Consider the following 18,934-nt stretch of genomic DNA (forward strand, 5'->3'; position numbering starts at 1 on the left):
CCCCCCCATCTCTTCAAGTCTCATGTAAAACAGATCCCCACTCTCTACCTTCCACCATTTCCAGAGAACACACAGGTCTGAGCAGCCACCAGACATTAGTCAGGAAATTAAAACTGTGCCAGTCAGAAGACAGCTATTAAAAGGCAATGTTCACACTGCATGGAAAAGCAGCCTCTACTTGGGTCCTAAAAGCTACACAACCAAAGTTTTCAACTTACTCCACCTGCAGTAGGAAAGTGAAACCAGTACAAGTTTTACACACCACCCAAGGAAGCTAATAAAAAAAAAAAAGGCAAGCAGAAAAAGCAACCTGTAGGCAGCAGGTGTATTGTAACTACTCCAAATTCAGGACCAATAGGACACCAAATTATGTTCTGGTCACAACTGTAGATATGCCTTAAAACTTTTAAGTACAGGACTTAAACATTATTTAAATTGAATAATCTAATCTGTAGGCTGCTTTCACAGATGCCCATCACCATAATTCTTGGCTACTGCTCCGGTAGGAGAGGAACAGGAATTTATTTTCTCCCTTGGCGTGTGCAGTGAATTAAGGGCTATTTTAAAAGTGACTGAACTCAGCAGATGTGGAATGTGTTGATGCTTGGAATGTGTTTGATTAAAAGCATATAGAGATTCTGGGTTTGCTGCAAATACCACATCCTTATTTTTATGTCTGACACCCTTATGTCACCCTTATTTTTATGCCTTAACAGCCTCACATGCGAGGCTCAAGGAAAGCTTAATCTTCCCCAGATTTCTACAGTCAAGCAACAGCTTCACTGCTCCAGTGGAGTGAAGCAGTCACAGGGTGATATAAGTGGTCTGGGATCTCTATTTGCCAAGATCAGTTCCAAACAGAGGTCTGCAGAAACAAAACCAAGTTCTAAATTAGGGCAGACAACAGAGCAGTGCTTAAAAAGGAAACAAGAAATCAGAGAGAACCTTCCACTTCCTAGAAGCAAGTGGGTTTCTGAAGCCCCTTCTTTGTGGCACACATCTAATGTGGTCTGACTCAGCACCTACTCCATACCTTTCCAGCACAGCTGTCACTGCAGTTCTCTAACAGGTACTTACACCTAAGCAATCCCACTGGAGAAGAGAGGAAGAGATTTGCCTTGAACTGTGCATCGAGATCCACTTTATACAAGTTTCAGACTCACACTTTAGCACCTCAATCAACATTTGCATCAGTGCTTCTGTTACCACCAGCCACCTACGCTGTAGCCCTGCATCCTCTACAGCTTTCAAGTGGATACAATTTGTACCAAACACGTAATAAACTGTACAGCTGCAAACTATATAATATTCTCATCATTAAGTGTCACTTGTTTTCATATCTTAATTTGCATGCAACAGCCTGGAATGAACCTTTGGTAGCATGAAGGAATCTCAATCAAACAGGAACAATTTCGTTTAGCTAATCAACTCTATTGTCCCATCAAGCAAAAAGCTGAGCTACACGTACTGGTTTGGAGGGGAATCACCAGTAGCACAGGTTAGACCTTGAGATCCTGAAGAACCAGTACACAGAGGCTTTTTGTTCATGAGGCTGTGCAGAGAGTAGAAGACGTGATCCTGCAGCAAGCAACTGCTACCTCAACAATTTTTCTTTTACTTACAGATGATTCACCAGCAAGGCTGGAGTCAACAAACGTAAGTGGCAATGGGTGTAATTGTTTGAGACAGAAGAATGAATTTCAAATATAGAAGTATAAAAGACAGATGGAATTTCTTAAGATTCATGGATGTGGGGGTTAGGAATAATGAGAAATCTGTGGGGAAGGTCTTTAGTGGATATAGCTATATTTAAGTTTCAGAGGACGTTTTGACCCAAGGTATGAAGTATTTTACATAATGATAGATTGTGGCAGTAATCTGGTGGATGGATGGGGAGAGTTGCTGACACTGGGGGAGAATTCCAACATACCACAGGAGTAGCATGTATGGAAGAACAAATACACAGGTGAAATGGAGTTTTAGGTATTGCTGACTTTCTTTTAAGCAGTTATCTCACACTGAACTATATTCTTTATTTCAAAGCTAAGAAACATTTGCCTGTAGCAGGCTGTCCTGAATGTCCCATCCCTTCTCCTGGGCTCTTATGATTACATCTTTATTTAAACATCTGTTTACCAAGATGTTCCACCTCCCTCTGTTGTTCTTTGTGAACTCAGCCGCAGCGTCAGGAACAAAAAAAACTCATCAGTACAAAAAGTGCTGATTAATGCACAAAACAGCAATGGAAAAAAAAAGTTATGCATCTGTTTAATTCTGTCTAAATTATAGTTGAAGCAAAGGACTGCTATATTAAAAAAATAATCACAGAAGTACAGAAAGGTTTTGTAAAGACAAACACTTCCTTTAACCTCCAATGACTCCAGAATTGCTCTGCAAGCAAAAGTCAAAACAAACTTTACACAACCCAACTTACCTCAATTTGAAAGAGCTCCCCAGCACCTTCACAGTCATTTGATGTAATTATGGGGGTATGAATATGCACGTAGCCATTATCCTGGAACAGACAGAACACTGAAGTTAACTAAAGATATCAAACATTAACTTCAAGGATGACAAAAACCAGCACACATCATAACTAAGCCCCAAACGAGGACAGTGTACGTTGTCTTCTAGGCAACTTCTACCTTACAGAGGGCTAACTAAACACCAGCATGATTTACAAATAAGTTTACTACTTGTGCTTTTTCCTCCATGATTCATTAAAAAATCAACAAGGCCAAGTGTAAAGTACTCCATTTGGGGAAGAACAACCCCATGTACCAGTACAAGTTAGGGGGCGACCTGCTGGAAAGCAGCTCTGGGGAAAAAGACCTCGGAGTCACGGTGGACAACAGACTCATCATGAGCCAACAACATGCCCTCACAGACAAGGGGGCCAATGCCACCCTGGGGGGCATTAAGAAGAGTGTGTCCAACAGGTCGAGAGAGGTTCTCCTTCCTCTCTACTCTGCCCTGGTGAGGCCTCACCTGAAGCACTGTGTGCAGTTCTGCGCTCCCCAGTTCAAGAAGAAAAAGGACCTAATGGAGAGAGTCCAGCACAGGCCACTAGAATCATAGAATTATTAAGGTTGGAAGGGACCTTAAAGATCAGCCAGTTCCAACCCCCCTGCCATAAGCAGGGAACCCCACCACTAGAGCAGACTGCACAAAACCTCGTCCAACCTGGCCTTAAAAACCTCCAGGGATGGGGCATCAACAACTTCCCTGGGCAACCCATTCCAGTTCCTCACCACCCTCACAGTGAAGAATTTCTTCCTAGTATCTAACCTAAATCTCCCCTCTCTCAGTTTAAAACTATCACCCCTTATCCTATCACTATCTTCTCTGATGAAAAGCCCTTCCCCAGCTTTCGTGGAGCCCCTTCAGGCACTGGAAGGTGCTCTAGGGTCTCACCAGAGTGTTCTCTTCTCCAGGCTGAACAGCCCCAACTGTCTCAGCCTGTCATAGCAGAGCTGCTCCAGCCTTTGATCATCTTTGTGGCCCTTCTCTGGACCGTTTCCAACAGGTCTATATATTTCTTGTGCTGAGGGCACCAGAACTGTACACAGTATTCCAGGTGGGGTCTCACCAAAGCAGAGGGGCAGAATCCCCACCCTGGCCCTGCTGGCCACACTTCTTTGGATGCAGCCTAGGATGCAGTTGCTCTCTAGGCTCCAGCACTCACTGGTAATTCATTTTCCCAGTCCCTGCTTCCACCTTCTGTGGCCTTTGTGTTGAGGTTGGAGCGCTTGCCAGAGAAGACTGAACCAACGAAGTCACTGAGGACCCCAGCCTTCTCAATATCCTGTGTTGCTAACTCACCTGTTCCCCTCAAGAGAGGGCCTACACTCCCCTTGGATGTCCTTTTCTTCCCAGCATAGCTAAAGAAGCTTCTCTTATTGTTCTTAACATCCCTGGCAATACTTAATTCTAGCAGGGATTTGGCTCTCCTCATCTGATCCCTGGCTGCTCAGACAACCTCTCTGTTATCCTCCCAGGATACCTGCCCTAGCTTCCACCCCCTCTATGCTTCCTTCTCCAGTTTAAGCTTTTCTAGGAGCTGCTTACTCCTCCATGCCAGTCTCCTGGGAGTTTCTACTTGACTTCCTCTTAGTTGGGATGCTCTTGGGCCTAGAAAAGGTGATCCTTAAATATTAGCCAGCTTTCATGGGCCCATCTACCCTCCAGGATGTTATCCCAAGACACGCTCTGGAGCAGATTCCTGAAGAAGCTAAAATCTGCCTAAGATGATTAAAAGCCTGGAGTATCTACCATATGAGGAAAGGATGAGAATCGGGGCTGTTCAGCTGAGAGAAAGGAGACTTGAGGGGGGGATCTCATCAATGCTTATAAATATCTACAGGGGTGTCAGGAGCATGGGGGGCCAGACTCTTCTCAGTGGTGCCCAGTGACAGGACAAGGGGCAAAGGGCACAAACTGGTGCACAGGAGGTTTAGCCTGAATATGAGAAAATATTTCTTGACTCTTAAGAGTAGCAGAGCCCTGGAATGGGCTGCTCAGGGAGGTTGTGGAGTCTCCATCCCTGGAGACATTCCAAAACACCCTGGTCAGGAGCATGGGGGGCCAGACTCTTCTCAGTGGTGCCCAGTGACAGGACAAGGGGCAAAGGGCACAAACTGGTGCACAGGAGGTTTAGCCTGAATATGAGAAAATATTTCTTGACTCTTAAGAGTAGCAGAGCCCTGGAATGGGCTGCTCAGGGAGGTTGTGGAGTCTCCATCCCTGGAGACATTCCAAAACACCCTGGATGTGTTCCTGTGGGATCTGCTCTAGGGAATCCTGCTCTTGCAGGGTGTTGGACTAGATGATTTCCAGAGGTCCCCTCCAACCCCAACTATTCTGTGTGATTCTGTGAAATTAGATTTTTATCATTACTACAGTTTTTACAACTGCCCATTTCCACACCATTCCCCTTTCTTCTCACCTCCTCTGGTATTTTTTTTTTTTTTTATGGGCAGTTGCAATCAAATTCACCCCTACAGTCTCAACACTTCAGCTTCTTCCAGCTTTTTGGAAGCTGAAGATTGGGCAGAGAATTTTTTCTTAGTGCCAACCACTAAGAGAAATGATCAAGTATGTTAGATGAGAGAAATCACAGGCTGCATGGGAGAGAAGAGGCCTTAAAAATATCCAGCCACTAAGAAAATGTCAGTCCTGCCTCACATCTTCTGATATAGGCAAGTCAAATTGATTTTTTTTAAGAGATACTATATACCCTGGCTTGATCATGTTCTGTCTTCCTGGAGAACTACCCATTCATGTAACAGAGCCCCTGTAAATCGGGGTGTGCCAACATTACCATGACACAGGCAATGACACAGCACCACCCGTTATTTACACAAAACACTAATAAAAAAAATAAAAAGTAGATGTTTCTAAAAGCTTAACCTCACAGATTTTATCAGAAAAATAAAAATCAACCTTTCATATTACAGTTCTAAGTCCTTAACAGCTAGTAAAAAGGCTAAGAAGACAGGAGCAGTATTTACAGCCCATCCTGAGAGTGAAACTAAAATTAATTTGGACCAAAGAGCTATTTGGACATTAATGTATTTTGTGGAAGTTCTCTAACATGACCAAGAGGGAGCAAAGTCCCAGCAGCCAGCTCTAGGCTACCTTGGTAACAGGTGCAAAGACCATGGCTTACCAGGTGCCCAACTCCCCACTGAGGTCCAGTTACTGCACAGATGTTTTGGAGCCAGAACCACTTGCATTGCCCAGGGAAGGCAGTTTTAGTCTAACAAAGCAAAACACAGGTTGCTGTCACAATCTCATCCATACTTCATAGACCTGCTGGTCTCCAAACCCTACATGACACTTTGGAGTATTTCCCAAATTACAGCAACCATTATCACTATATAAAGAAAGAGGAATGTTTCATACAAAAGATTCCTTTTGTGCTATGGAAAGGAATGTGAACTTCACAGGTCTCTGAAAACTAGATGAGGATCCCACAAAAATCTCTTACATAGCTTCCTTTATTAAAGCTCCTAAAATACTTCAAGTCACATTACTGGCTTTGACAAACTTGGAAGTTAGTTAATGTGGAAAGCTGAGGTTGCCATTCACATAACAACCATTTCACTGTGCCTTGGAACAATGCTACTATACCATGTGGACCACAACACTCAGAAGATTTAAAGATGACATTTTCAGCCTCCAACATCCAAATCAAAGTCATTTGGCATTAATCATTCTCTGCTGGAAATCAACAGGCTAAAAAAAAAAATTAATCTTTAGTTACTGTTAATCTAGATAATTTCAAGTGTGTATTCAGAAATCCTCACTTGTTTTCTTTCACCAAAAAGCTGTCATAGCTTTGCACAATGAAAATATTCTGATCTTACTTTCTAGTTATCATAAGCTCTAACACTGTCAACCTGGAAATTGCAAAATTCTTGGGATGATGTGGGTGGAAATTTAAAAATACTGTCCTTCCATCAGAAATGGAAGAAAGCACAGATGTTCCTGGTGCTAGGAGATTGTGACACAAGTATCTGCAATATCAGGCTTGGGACCTAATCTTCCTTATTCCTTTTAAGAAAAAAAAGTGCACCCACTGCTGCTGAACTAATGATACTTTATATTTTCTTAATGCTGCTCAGCTCTTGAGCATTTTAAACAAGAAGATATATCAGAGTCTTAAATTGCAATTCATTTGGACACGTAAAGCCTTTGTCAGAGGAAGATGCTTTTTTGTATCTCAGCTGGCTTCCTTGTGCAAGTCTGAAATCACAAATGGTTGCAGACCATGCCATCTAGTGGCACGACACCAGCAGAACAATCCCCAGCAGAGCTGAGCTGTCTCGGGAACTGGCACAATGCTAAGTATTCCTATTAGGCTTCTAAAAAAATAATCTTCTAAATGCCATGCAATTCCATACAGGTAACTGTTACCAAGAGCAAGCTGGCTTTGCCATCGCAAGCAATACATACCACTATAATCAGGACCAGTAAATCAATCTCAACAATTCTGACCTGTTCTCTGGGCCACAGTAATCACTGCATACTCATTTTGTAATCAGAATGCTCTGAATATGAGTTCTATGCAAACTAAAGCCAGTTTATCTACACTAAAACACTTTTATTTCAATGAACAGCTTTAAAAAGGGCTCAGGAGCACTAGAGGACTTACTACCTTCCTTTATCCACCCATGCAAAGAATTGCATGGGCTCTCTAGGCAATCTGGAATCAGAATTAACTCACTGCCCCCAACACCAGCAGAAAACCTGTACCAGGCCCAGAGCTCAGTGACACACTCATAACATACAGGTTCCTCCCACCTACCAGCTTGAAATGCAACAAAACAGGAGTCTCCTAATCTCAGCTAACAGCATCCACAGACTTGTAAAGCAGTAATAGAAAGGTAAGAACGGAGAAGAACAATATGAAGCTTGGAGTCAGTTTGTCAGAAGCCTTCCTGCATCACGGACTTTTCCACGTGGGAGGAGGCTTCTGTCCAAGGACCATAAGGTCACAGCTGACGGGGGGTTAAACCACTCTGTATTATGTCATGTTCCACAGACCACACACACTCACAGGCAATTATATTGCAACTTAGTGAAAGGGATAAAATAACCAACATGAAATGGGTGGAAAGATGCTAAGAAAACCACAGGCAGGCTAACCTGATCATAAGCAACAGTCAGGCCAAGGCCTCAGCCAGGCCCAAGCCTGGAAAGCAAACCACTACGTCCAAAATCCATACCCTGCAGTCAACACATCACACTCCCTCCCTCCTAAGGTGCTCTGCTGAAGCTAAACTGGGGGAATGTTTTACACAGAAGGCTCGGTACAGACGGGACTACCTGGAAGAAAGAGTGGATGGCAGCAGTGGCCTCGCTGCGGATTCTCAAGAGGGAGCCCAGGGTGTTGTTTCTGCACCGCAGGTGAGGGAACTGTCGGACATATTCCAGTGGGTGCCTCTCCTTCATCTTCAGGGGAAACAACTGAGAACAAGGAAAAGAGACCAAGAGGATGAGAAAATGGAGTCAACACAGTTTTATTGCTATCCATGGAAATACTATCTTTGCCCACTAAAAGTAAAGCATTACTGAGCAGAGAAGAACTAGATGCTTTTGCTTGTATTTTCTACTTCTTTTGTGGATTTTATACTGCTTGCAGCAGAGCAAGAGCCACGAGCACAAGACAAGGTAGTAGCACTACTCCACCTTCTGGATGTTGAGCCCGCTTTGAAGCCAGCTGTTCATCTCACTGCTGCACAATGAGCCAATTCCAAACGTGCCTGTGGCAGAGGAGGTTCTCCCACCTACACAACGTGGAGTGTTTAGCCAGTCCCACTGCTTCTTCAACTCCTATCCCTATCCCAGCCACACTTCCCAGGTAAACCACCAAATACAAGTACCTGCTGCAGGGTTCCTCAAACACAGACTTAGCTGCCAGCACACGTACCAGTTTCCACACAGAAACAGCTCTGCCCCCAAAGAGAGCTTTCATGGTGATTCCATGTTTCTCATTTGTCACACCCTGTAGACACTGCTGACAAACCAGAGCCTGCAGGAGCTCAAGACTTTTTGTCCCCTCCCTGGAGGTGTTCCAGGCCAGGTTGAACAGTGCTTTGTGAAACCTGGTCTAGTGGAAAGTGTCCCTGCCCTTGCAGAGGGGTTGGAAACAGATAATCTTTAAGCTCCCTTCCAACCTTGATCATTCAATGATTCTATGACTTCAAGAACATACAGTTTGAACCTTGCTTCGCTGGACACTTAGACCTCTCAAAATTAACTTCTGAAGCAGTCCCCCATCAGTTGAACTTCTGCTGCAGTGACATACCACGGCATCACAGGGTCCCACTACATGGATGGTTTCAGCTTTCAGCTCCATGTTTTGCATCTTGTGAGGACTTTTGACCAGTTTCCCTTGCACTTCCACCGCGCTTCCGAAAGTCAGGTCTCTACGAAAACAAGAAAAAAGAACTAACTCAGTGCTTGTAGCAATTCAACTACATTCAGAAGAGAGATTCCTGTGAATGTAGGTGGACCACTGGAGGTCACAAGGTACACTCCAGCCACAGGCCTTCACTGATGAAATGAACAATTATTAAATGGGTAGTAGAGAATGTGAATGGATTTACAAAGCTATAGAATAAGTTAGGACAAAGCAGGAGTGTTAGACAAACAAGGAGAAAAGAGACAGGTTTTTACTGGAAGTGGCTACTGGTAGGGACAAAGCAGGCTTACAGAAAAAAAAATTACAACAAAAATTTAAAAACCCAACAGGTTACATGCAGAAGGTTCCTGGATCATCTCCAAACGCTCAACTCTAGCACAAAGAACAACTGAGAGTATCAAAAAAAGCTGTAACCCAAGTGCATTATTACCTTGTTATAATACAAAATGCATTACTATCTAGGGGGTATGAATAACAAGCAAGTGGTTACAGGAATAGCAACAGCACTCCCCAAAAAACCTAGGCAAGTCATTCCTGGCTATGTTGTGTGCACCTCCAATACTGTGTCAAGTTTTGAGTCCCCCACTCCAGGAAGGTCATTAGGGGCTGGAGAGTGTCCAGAGAAGGGCAGTGAAGCTGGTGAAGGGTCTGGAGCACAAATCTTATGAGGAGCATCTGAGAGAAGTGGGAACTTAGGGTATTCAGGCTGGAGAAAAGAAGGTGGAGGTGAGACCTTCTTACTCTGAACAACTGCCTGAAGGTAGGCTGGAGTGAGGGGGGAGTTGGTCTCTTTTCCCAAGTAACATGCAATTGAACATGAAGAAATGGTCTCAAGTTCTGCCTGGGGAGGTTTGGATTGGATATTAGGAAACATTCCTTCACCAAGAGGGTTGTCAAGCATTGGAATAGGCTGCCCAGGGAAGTGGCAAAGTCACCACGCATGGAGGTATTTAAAAGACATGTAGATGTGGTGCTGAGGGACCTGGTTTAGTGGTGGACTTGGCAGTGCTGGGTTAACGGTTGGACTAGATGATCCAAAAGGTTTTTTCCAACCTAATCAATTCTGTGCTTTCCAAGCTGCAGTCCAGAATGCCAAGACTGCTACAGCTCTTAAGAAAATCAGGTTCACATTAATCTCATTTGACAAGTAACTGAACCACAAGGCCTCAGCTAAGTGGAGACAGTTGTCAGGTACCCTCCATCCTAAAATACACCTCCAGAGACTCTAGACTGCAGCAGAAGCTTTCCTGGCCAGGTGCCAGCCATAGGAGTCTCCTCCAGCAGTCAGAGGAGCCACTGGGACAGGAAAGGAGGCCTGAGCAGACTCCTCCAAGCACCGATCAACACAGGTATTTCTCCAGGTATCTCAAACTGACCAACCTATTTTCCAGGCTGGGATCAGCAACCACTTGGAGGTTTTCCAGAGAACTCCCATCGTTTATATGCAGGAACAAAACTTCCTTCTGGGATCGGACAGAACGGACCCAGCCCTAGAGGGAAATGAAAAACACAGTTATTATTTCTTGGCATGGACTCTGTAGTTATGTTCTTCCTCCATAGCTGAGCTGAACATGCTACTTCAGGTCTATTTCAGCTTATTCTTTAAGTCAAAGAAAATTCATTACAGACAACAAAAATAAAAAATAATAGCTAAAAAAAAAAATCAGTCCATTTTTCTATTTACTGCAAAGCAAAGAGGAAAAAATCCTTAGGCAGAGACATCAACTATCCTCTTGTGAGCAGAGGGACAACTAAAATCTCTGGAATGCAGAAGACAGCAGAGCACTCTGAAGATGAAAGGCATTTTAGCAAAGTACATATTATTAGTGATGCCCCTTCTAGACAGTTCTTACTGCATCAGGAGAGACCAGTAATGCACAGTTCTTTATTTTAACATGCTGCTTTGATGATTTTTAGTACCATTTATTGTTGCTGTAGGAATTGTTGCGTTTATTGTTGCTGTATTGTCACCTGTAGGAACTGAAACTTACAGCTTCAGTGGCAACTGAAATTTGTTCACTAGTTATTTACATGCCCCAAACCATTGGATTGCTAAACAATGCTGCTGTGGCCAATAGATTCAAGTGCAAAATTACATATTCATACAAATTAAAAACCAAAATTACAGCCCTGAAAATTTCAGATATTTCTCCTACTGCTACACTGTCCCTACAGAAAAATACTAATATATATATTATGAATATTTAAAAAAAAAATAATCTAGAAGTCCAGCTTGTCTAAAGTTTGACTTCTCCAGTTTAACTAAAAGAATTAAAACAGTAACACAGAAATTCTTTGTAACAGCAAAGTAGTAGAACTGACTGTATGTGTCAGGTTAATGTCCTTATTTGAGTTCTTCAATGGAAAACAACATTTTCCTTAAAAAGAAATTAAAAATACAAGTCAGTAGCAAGTCACTGAGCAAAAGTGATAACATCCAAAACCTAACTCCCTTAGTTGCTCCCCAGCCCACAAAAGCTGAGAAAAAGCTGCCCATAAAAGCAAAACTATCCACAGGGGAGCTTCCAGCTCATCTTATAATAATACTGTAGAGAACAACCAAAAGCAGTGCTGATTAAACAGCCAAACTGCCTTTTTCACTATCAAGTTGTTGTTGGTTTTTTTTCTTAACTCTAAGTGTCCATGTAGTTCCAATGACTTCAAACAGCACAAGTGCTTTTGGGATTTTATAGATGTGAATCCACCTACTTCTGCTGTCTAGACTGCCAAACTTCAAGAACTAAACAGTACCAAAAGCAAAGCACTCTTCAAATTACAAGACTAATTATAACAAGACCAGGCAGTAGTCAGGTCTGTATAATGGGAGTAGGACAACTGCATACAAGAACAATGGAAGATTTTAAAGCTATGAACCTAGTAATTAACAAAACTTCAGCTTTTGCTTCAGCCTCCCAATTTCAGGCAAGTGTTTACCTACACGTCCTCTGCAGGGTGTTCCACCCAAGGCAAGAACTAATGCAATAAACAAGACTCTAAAGCTGAAGTCTGATCATTTGGGCATCCTCATGTTCTTAAACCTCAACCAACAGGTGTTTAAAAGATTACCAGAAGCCATGTGTAGTGACAATCCTGACTCAGACCAGACTGCACATTCCAATAACCAGCCACAGCAAGGTTGGTTTTAAGCCACACCACCAGTTCCCCAACCCTGTTTAACATAAAAAACGTTTTTTTTCCCAGCTCAGAAGAAGAGTAACAAAGCAGCAGCTGGGGCAAAAAGGTAGTATTGTAAATTTTATCGTAAGTTTATTTCAGGTTGCTTTATTCATAAAACTACAGCTCAAAAAGACCTATACTGACAGGATGAGCTTCTTCATCTATGGGTGTGCAGGAACAACAGTGTGCTACACACTGCTTTTTGGGTGAGTACAACCACAGCATGGTTTGGCTTGGATGGGAACTTATAGAACATGTAGTTCCAATCCCCCTCCATGGGCAGGGACACCTCCCACCACACCAGGTTGCTCAAAGCCCCATCCAACCTGTCCTTGATCACTTCCAGGGATGAGGCACCCACAGCTTCTCTGGGCATCCTATGCCAGTGTCTCATGATCCTTTTAAAAACAATTTTTTCCTTCTAACTGTAGATCTATCCTCTTTCAGTTTAGTTTAAACCCATTACCAAGTACCCCAGTCCTTTACAGATTCATCCAGAAACGCCAAGAGTCTTGCAGTAGAACAGTGATGATGTGTCTGCTACCTCTGCTCTGACAGCTGGGAACACCAGAGAAGAGGGGGACACACAACCCTAGTGCTGGGAGGATAGATCCACTGCTAAAAAGTCCATTTATCTCAGTCTACCTGGGTTCTCAACACAAGCAGAACATCAATGAAACTGCTATAATCTGCTCTACCCAACACAGATATGAACCCTGTGCAACAAGACCTAAAAGAAATCTTTAAAAACTTCAGAACAGAGGCCGTGGCAAACCGGACCAAGCTTGTTTCAGAATAACCCATCCCAGGAACAGCCCTTCCCTGCACGTGCCCCGAACCACCTCAAAGCTTCACATCCGATCTAACAACTGCAGAGTGGACAAACACAGCGGGAGCTGGTTCTAGAGACTGTGAAAGAGACCCGTAGGTTTAGTAAGAAGTGCTGCAGAGGTTCCAGCCATTCAGCCTGAAGCACTGGCAGTGAAACCGGCGCGGCTCACGCCACTCCAGCTCCTCTCCCTTCCCTTAACGGCTCCGGGTCGGGTCATTACCAGGCACATCCCGACCACTCGGCCACACACCTGCACTTTAACCTCGCCGACCGGCTCCCGGGCCCTCAGCGCCTCACGGACCTCTGCCGCGGCCCGGCCCGCTCCCGCACACTTCCCCGCCCCACGTGACCGCGCCATCCAATGACCGCCAGGGATTGCTCCAGCGAGCCAATCGGAAAGGAGGAGGGCGGTGACGCAAGGGGTTGCCTGGTCCACCGCCTCAGCGCAAGGGCTTCTGGGAAATGTAGTTCATGGCGGGCGGGCTGGTCTCCATCTTGTCCCTTCGCTGGGCGCTTCACTCGCTGCGCCCAGAGCAGCGTCCAGATATTAGTGTTAATAAAGCGTGCTGGGCATCCAGAGTGCCCGGCAAACAAACACACACCGGGTCTGTCTGGTGTCGAAAATGACACTCATGCCTCTGCTCTCAGCTGCTGTGTGTGTTTGGGGCTCTCTGTGCTGATGGACTCGGTGACCTCAGAGGTCCCTTCCAGCCGTGACGGCGCTGAGATTCCGTGTGTTTTATCACAATATCACCTAATGGCTGGTTTTGTTTCTCGCTTTCATTTCAAATCACAGCGTCTGCTCATTAAAACACGCCTGCCGGGGGGTTTCAGAGGGAGGCAGGTACCTCAGGCCCTACAGGTGTGGTTTTCATGTCGTAATGAGCTGAGTTCACCTGAAGAGCACAGAATAATGACTTTCCCTGGCATCATTCCAGATTTCAGCTGCAACGTTCTGCTCTGGGTACATAAATCCTGCCAGCACGAGACTCCAGCCCTAAAACTGAGCAGCTGCCCGTTCGTTCCTAGCAATAGCGGTCCTGGTGGCAAAACAGAACCCTGGGCTGAAGAAGGCATGAGAAACGTTGCTCTTTGGTTCGTTCCTTTTTACTGTTCTGTTATTTTTGCAGCACCTGTGGCGAGAGGAGGGATGACTGTGTTGGGGGGCAGGAGCTGGGGGACAGGTCAGGATGGAGCCTCTGTGGAAGGAGGCAATGCCAGGTGGGATCTCAGCCAGACCAGGTCCCTGAGATTCCAGGCACCATCTGCTGCTCTCCTGACATCCTCTCTGGTGGGCTAAGCTCCGTGGTGGCAGCCCGTGCTTTTCCTAACGAGGGATGCAGGGCTTGGTTCTGCTCTTCAAGCCCTGCTGGGGAACAAGGGCCTTCTCCTGTCCCTTTTTCAGCCTCGTGATCCTCTGTCTTTTCCAGCTTCTCTGAGTGGCGAGTGAGAAGCAGCTGTCAAGAAGGCCAGTGTCTCCAGCCCTGCTTGAGGATGAATAATTGGACATGAGCTGACAACGTGCACTCGTAGCCCAGAAAACAAATCCTGGGCTGCCTCAGAAGAAGTGTGACCAGCAGGCTGAGGGAGGGGATTCTGCCCCTCTACCCCGTGCTCATGAGACCCCTCTGCATTGCTGGGTCCAGCTCTGGGGCCATCAGCACAGGAAAAACATGGACCTGTTGGGGTCCAGAGGAGGCCACAGAAATGATCAGAGCAATGGAGCATATCTGCTGTGAGGACAGGCTGAGAGAGTTGGGGTTGTTCTCTGAAGAAGAGAAGGCTCCAGAGAGACTTTAATTGTGGCCTTTCTGTACTTAAAGGAGGCTTCTAAGAAAGACAGAGAGAGGTGTTTTAGCAAGGCCTGTAGTGACAGGGTTAAGGGACAATGGCTTTAAACTAAAAGAGGGAAAAAAAGGGAAAAGAGGGTAGATTGAGACTGGACATGTGAAGACATTTTTTTACGGTGCGGGTGGTGAGATACTGGAACAAGTCTCCCAGAGAAGTTTTGGGAGCCCCATCCCTGGAAGTGTTCAAGGTCAAGTTGGAACAGGGCACTAAGCAGCCTAGATCAGTAAAAGATGTCCCTGTTCATTGCTAGGTGATCTTTAAAGGTCCCTTTCAACCTAAACTATTCAGTGATTCTACAGGAAAGGGATAAAGTCACTGCCACTTTCTTATGCAGCCTGGAATTTGCTTCTCTGTTCTGCTGTTTGCCTGGTCCATGCACATCCATCTTCTCTGCAGTCACACTACAGGAAAGCAGCAGCTTAACATATCTGCTGGGCTTGTGGTCAGAGGTTGTCTCATTCCTGTGCATCAATCTTTGGAGTATGGTGGGTGAAAAAAGAGACAGCAGCAGTGTGATGTCCCAGGGCCAGGAGGTGCTGGGAAGCAGCTTTGGCAGTGTCATTGCTTGGAGAGAGACAAATCCCTGTGTCACTGCAAAGTCTCAGGTAAGAAATATATTGCTGACCAGAGAGCTCATTTAAAAGAAACAACTTTGGCTTAGGGGAAAGAGAAGAGGAAAGCTTTGTAGATGCCTGTTTTTGACTTTCCCCCATGGTGCTTTTTCATCTGTGCATGAAAAGCTTCTTTTCCTCCAAGTTCTCATGCTGCTTGTCAGGGCCTTCCTTCACCTCTGCCTTTGTTCCTGGCAAGCTGATGTCCCTGCCTGTGGCTCGTTGCCTAGACCTGAGGTCCCAGCTGCCTTGAGAGGCCATCCTAAGGAATTAGAGCTGCAGAGCAGGGGCACAGGCATAACCAAGTAGATGAGAAAGCATTCAGAGATAAGACAGGAGACCACAGGGAAAGCCCTGCTGGGGAACAAGGGCCTTCTCCTGTCCCTTTTTCAGCCTCGTGATCCTCTGTCTTTTCCAGCTTCTCTGAGTGGCGAGTGAGAAGCAGCTGTCAAGAAGGCCAGTGTCTCCAGCCCTGCTTGAGGATGAATAATTGGACATGAGCTGACAACGTGCACTCGTAGCCCAGAAAACAAATCCTGGGCTGCCTCAGAAGAAGTGTGACCAGCAGGCTGAGGGAGGGGATTCTGCCCCTCTACCCCGTGCTCATGAGACCCCTCTGCATTGCTGGGTCCAGCTCTGGGGCCATCAGCACAGGAAAAACATGGACCTGTTGGGGTCCAGAGGAGGCCACAGAAATGATCAGAGCAATGGAGCATATCTGCTGTGAGGACAGGCTGAGAGAGTTGGGGTTGTTCTCTGAAGAAGAGAAGGCTCCAGAGAGACTTTATTGTGGCCTTTCTGTACTTAAAGGAGGCTTCTAAGAAAGACAGAGAGAGGTGTTTTAGCAAGGCCTGTAGTGACAGGGTTAAGGGACAATGGCTTTAAACTAAAAGAGGGAAAAAAAGGGAAAAGAGGGTAGATTGAGACTGGACATGTGAAGACATTTTTTTACGGTGCGGGTGGTGAGATACTGGAACAAGTCTCCCAGAGAAGTTTTGGGAGCCCCATCCCTGGAAGTGTTCAAGGTCAAGTTGGAACAGGGCACTAAGCAGCCTAGATCAGTAAAAGATGTCCCTGTTCATTGCTAGGTGATCTTTAAAGGTCCCTTTCAACCTAAACTATTCAGTGATTCTACAGGAAAGGGATAAAGTCACTGCCACTTTCTTATGCAGCCTGGAATTTGCTTCTCTGTTCTGCTGTTTGCCTGGTCCATGCACATCCATCTTCTCTGCAGTCACACTACAGGAAAGCAGCAGCTTAACATATCTGCTGGGCTTGTGGTCAGAGGTTGTCTCATTCCTGTGCATCAATCTTTGGAGTATGGTGGGTGAAAAAAGAGACAGCAGCAGTGTGATGTCCCAGGGCCAGGAGGTGCTGGGAAGCAGCTTTGGCAGTGTCATTGCTTGGAGAGAGACAAATCCCTGTGTCACTGCAAAGTCTCAGGTAAGAAATATATTGCTGACCAGAGAGCTCATTTAAAAGAAACAACTTTGGCTTAGGGGAAAGAGAAGAGGAAAGCTTTGTAGATGCCTGTTTTTGACTTTCCCCCATGGTGCTTTTTCATCTGTGCATGAAAAGCTTCTTTTCCTCCAAGTTCTCATGCTGCTTGTCAGGGCCTTCCTTCACCTCTGCCTTTGTTCCTGGCAAGCTGATGTCCCTGCCTGTGGCTCGTTGCCTAGACCTGAGGTCCCAGCTGCCTTGAGAGGCCATCCTAAGGAATTAGAGCTGCAGAGCAGGGGCACAGGCATAACCAAGTAGATGAGAAAGCATTCAGAGATAAGACAGGAGACCACAGGGAGGGGTGGGTGAGAACTGGGCTAGAAGTGCATCCTCAGCCAACAAGGACAACTTGTCCAGTGTCCATCCCCCCCTTGCAGTGTTGCTGCAAGAAATCGTGCAGGTCATCTCAACTCGTACAGGTTAGTGCCTCAGTGCTGGATGGAAACACAGGGACACGCATGTCTTGGTTCTCCTGAATGAGCAAAACCAGTTGTGTGTTAATGCCAATCACCATCCTCTCCTGTAAGGACCAGCATTGAGCTTTGCTGTGTGTTGGCGTCATGTTGTGACACTGTTCTGTACAGAATTACAGGGCAGGAAGGAGCTGGTATCGCTGCAGCATCAGGCAGATGTAAATTGGTAGGAAATTAGGGCTCTATCATTCAGGAAACTCCTGGCTTAATGTGAGAATTTAACAAGTGTGTAATGACTGTTCAGCACACGTTACGTGTTCTCTCTGCCTGGTCACAGATGGTGCATTTATTACTGCTCTCAGCTGTAGGTTTTTTCTCTCTTGTTCAGCCCATACTTACCAGAATATCTTTTTATCCAGTGTTATTTGACTCACAAAACCCTCTCCAGGCAGATAAACCATTAATTTAGGGGATAGTTAGGGACCAATGTCAGTGTCACCAGTCACCAGGAAAGGGGTAAGGTCATTCCCTCAGACCTGTGTACTCCAGCAGACAGTCTCTCAAGGAAACAGGGTAACACAGGAAAGCTTAGCCTTAGATTTCTAGAACTGGACTTGAACTTTTCACATCCATCTAAAGACCAAGTGGTATATAACTGGAGAAGGTGGGAATTTGGTCCATCAAGTCCACAAAAGAAAATGATGATGAAGCACTAGTACCTAATGGCTTTTCTGCCCTTGGAACTCAGGTCTACATCAGCTGCTGCTCCATACACCCTGATCTGCCCCATACTCCCTTTTGCTGAGTTCCTCTCCTGGGGCTGATGCTCCTGGGACTTTCTGATGTTGCTGTAAGAGCCTTTCCAGGCTTCTGGACTACAGATGGTGTCTATGTGCTGGCAGATAGTCTCTAGAATTTTTTTCAAGATGGCAGGAGGACAGACAGGGGTTACTGTGTTCCCAGAGCTCTCTACAAACATCAGTTTGTTCCTAGCAGAGCTGATCATCCTCTGTTCACTGCTGGATGCTGTACTCAGTGTACTGAATGTACTCAGACAACATCACTACCATGAACCCCAGTCCCAGTGATGACTCCAGATCTCACAGAATCACAGAATCATCAAGGTTGGAAAAGACCTTCAAGATCATTATTTCAGTGGGTCCACATGGGTCCATGCAGTGCTGGAGTTACCTCATAGCTGTGTTTCCTCTCTGCTATGTGAGCTGGGTGTTTTGGAGCCATTTTGAGTGTCAGAACGTGTGTTTTGTTTCTCTCCCTCCAGAGCAGAGTTCTTCTAAAAGCTCTCCAGAGGGCATTGGTGCTGTTTGTGGATCAGATTAGTAATGTAAGTCTGGGCTGGGAGGCAGGAAGCCTGTTATCAGGGTGTCTGCAGGGGGGAAGTTTAAAGGATGTTGAGAAATCCTAATTTGTCTCTGCTCCCATCTGAGTGTGGGGGCTGCAGAGTAGCATGGAGCAAGTGGTGGGAAAGGGCTTCCAAACAGGTAGTGTCCATTTTCAGGTGGGAGCAGAGAATTGGCTTTATGCTTGTAGGGCATCACCTCCTTGACACCATCCATATGGCATTGCCCAGCCCTCACCTTGCAGGAGAAGTGGTCTGAAA

General features: G+C 45.5%; 1 protein-coding gene across 1 annotated transcript in view; it reads right to left on the reverse strand.

The window, feature by feature from the left end:
- NARS2 (asparaginyl-tRNA synthetase 2, mitochondrial (putative)) overlaps positions 1–13,296 on the reverse strand; it is a 62,178-nt gene extending 48,882 nt beyond the window's left edge. The window contains exons 1-5 of the mRNA XM_010001916.1: positions 13,189–13,296; positions 10,310–10,419; positions 8,813–8,933; positions 7,831–7,971; positions 2,435–2,515 (exon numbers count right to left, since the gene is read on the reverse strand). Of these exons, the coding sequence (XP_010000218.1) occupies positions 2,435–2,515; positions 7,831–7,971; positions 8,813–8,933; positions 10,310–10,419; positions 13,189–13,296 (561 nt within the window). The remainder of the gene's footprint in view (positions 1–2,434; positions 2,516–7,830; positions 7,972–8,812; positions 8,934–10,309; positions 10,420–13,188) is intronic.
- Positions 13,297–18,934: the final 5,638 nt, after the last annotated feature.

The sequence above is a fragment of the Chaetura pelagica genome, unplaced genomic scaffold (genome assembly GCF_000747805.2).
Source record: "Chaetura pelagica isolate M959 unplaced genomic scaffold, ChaPel_1.0 scaffold607, whole genome shotgun sequence".
Lineage (NCBI taxonomy): Eukaryota > Metazoa > Chordata > Aves > Apodiformes > Apodidae > Chaetura > Chaetura pelagica.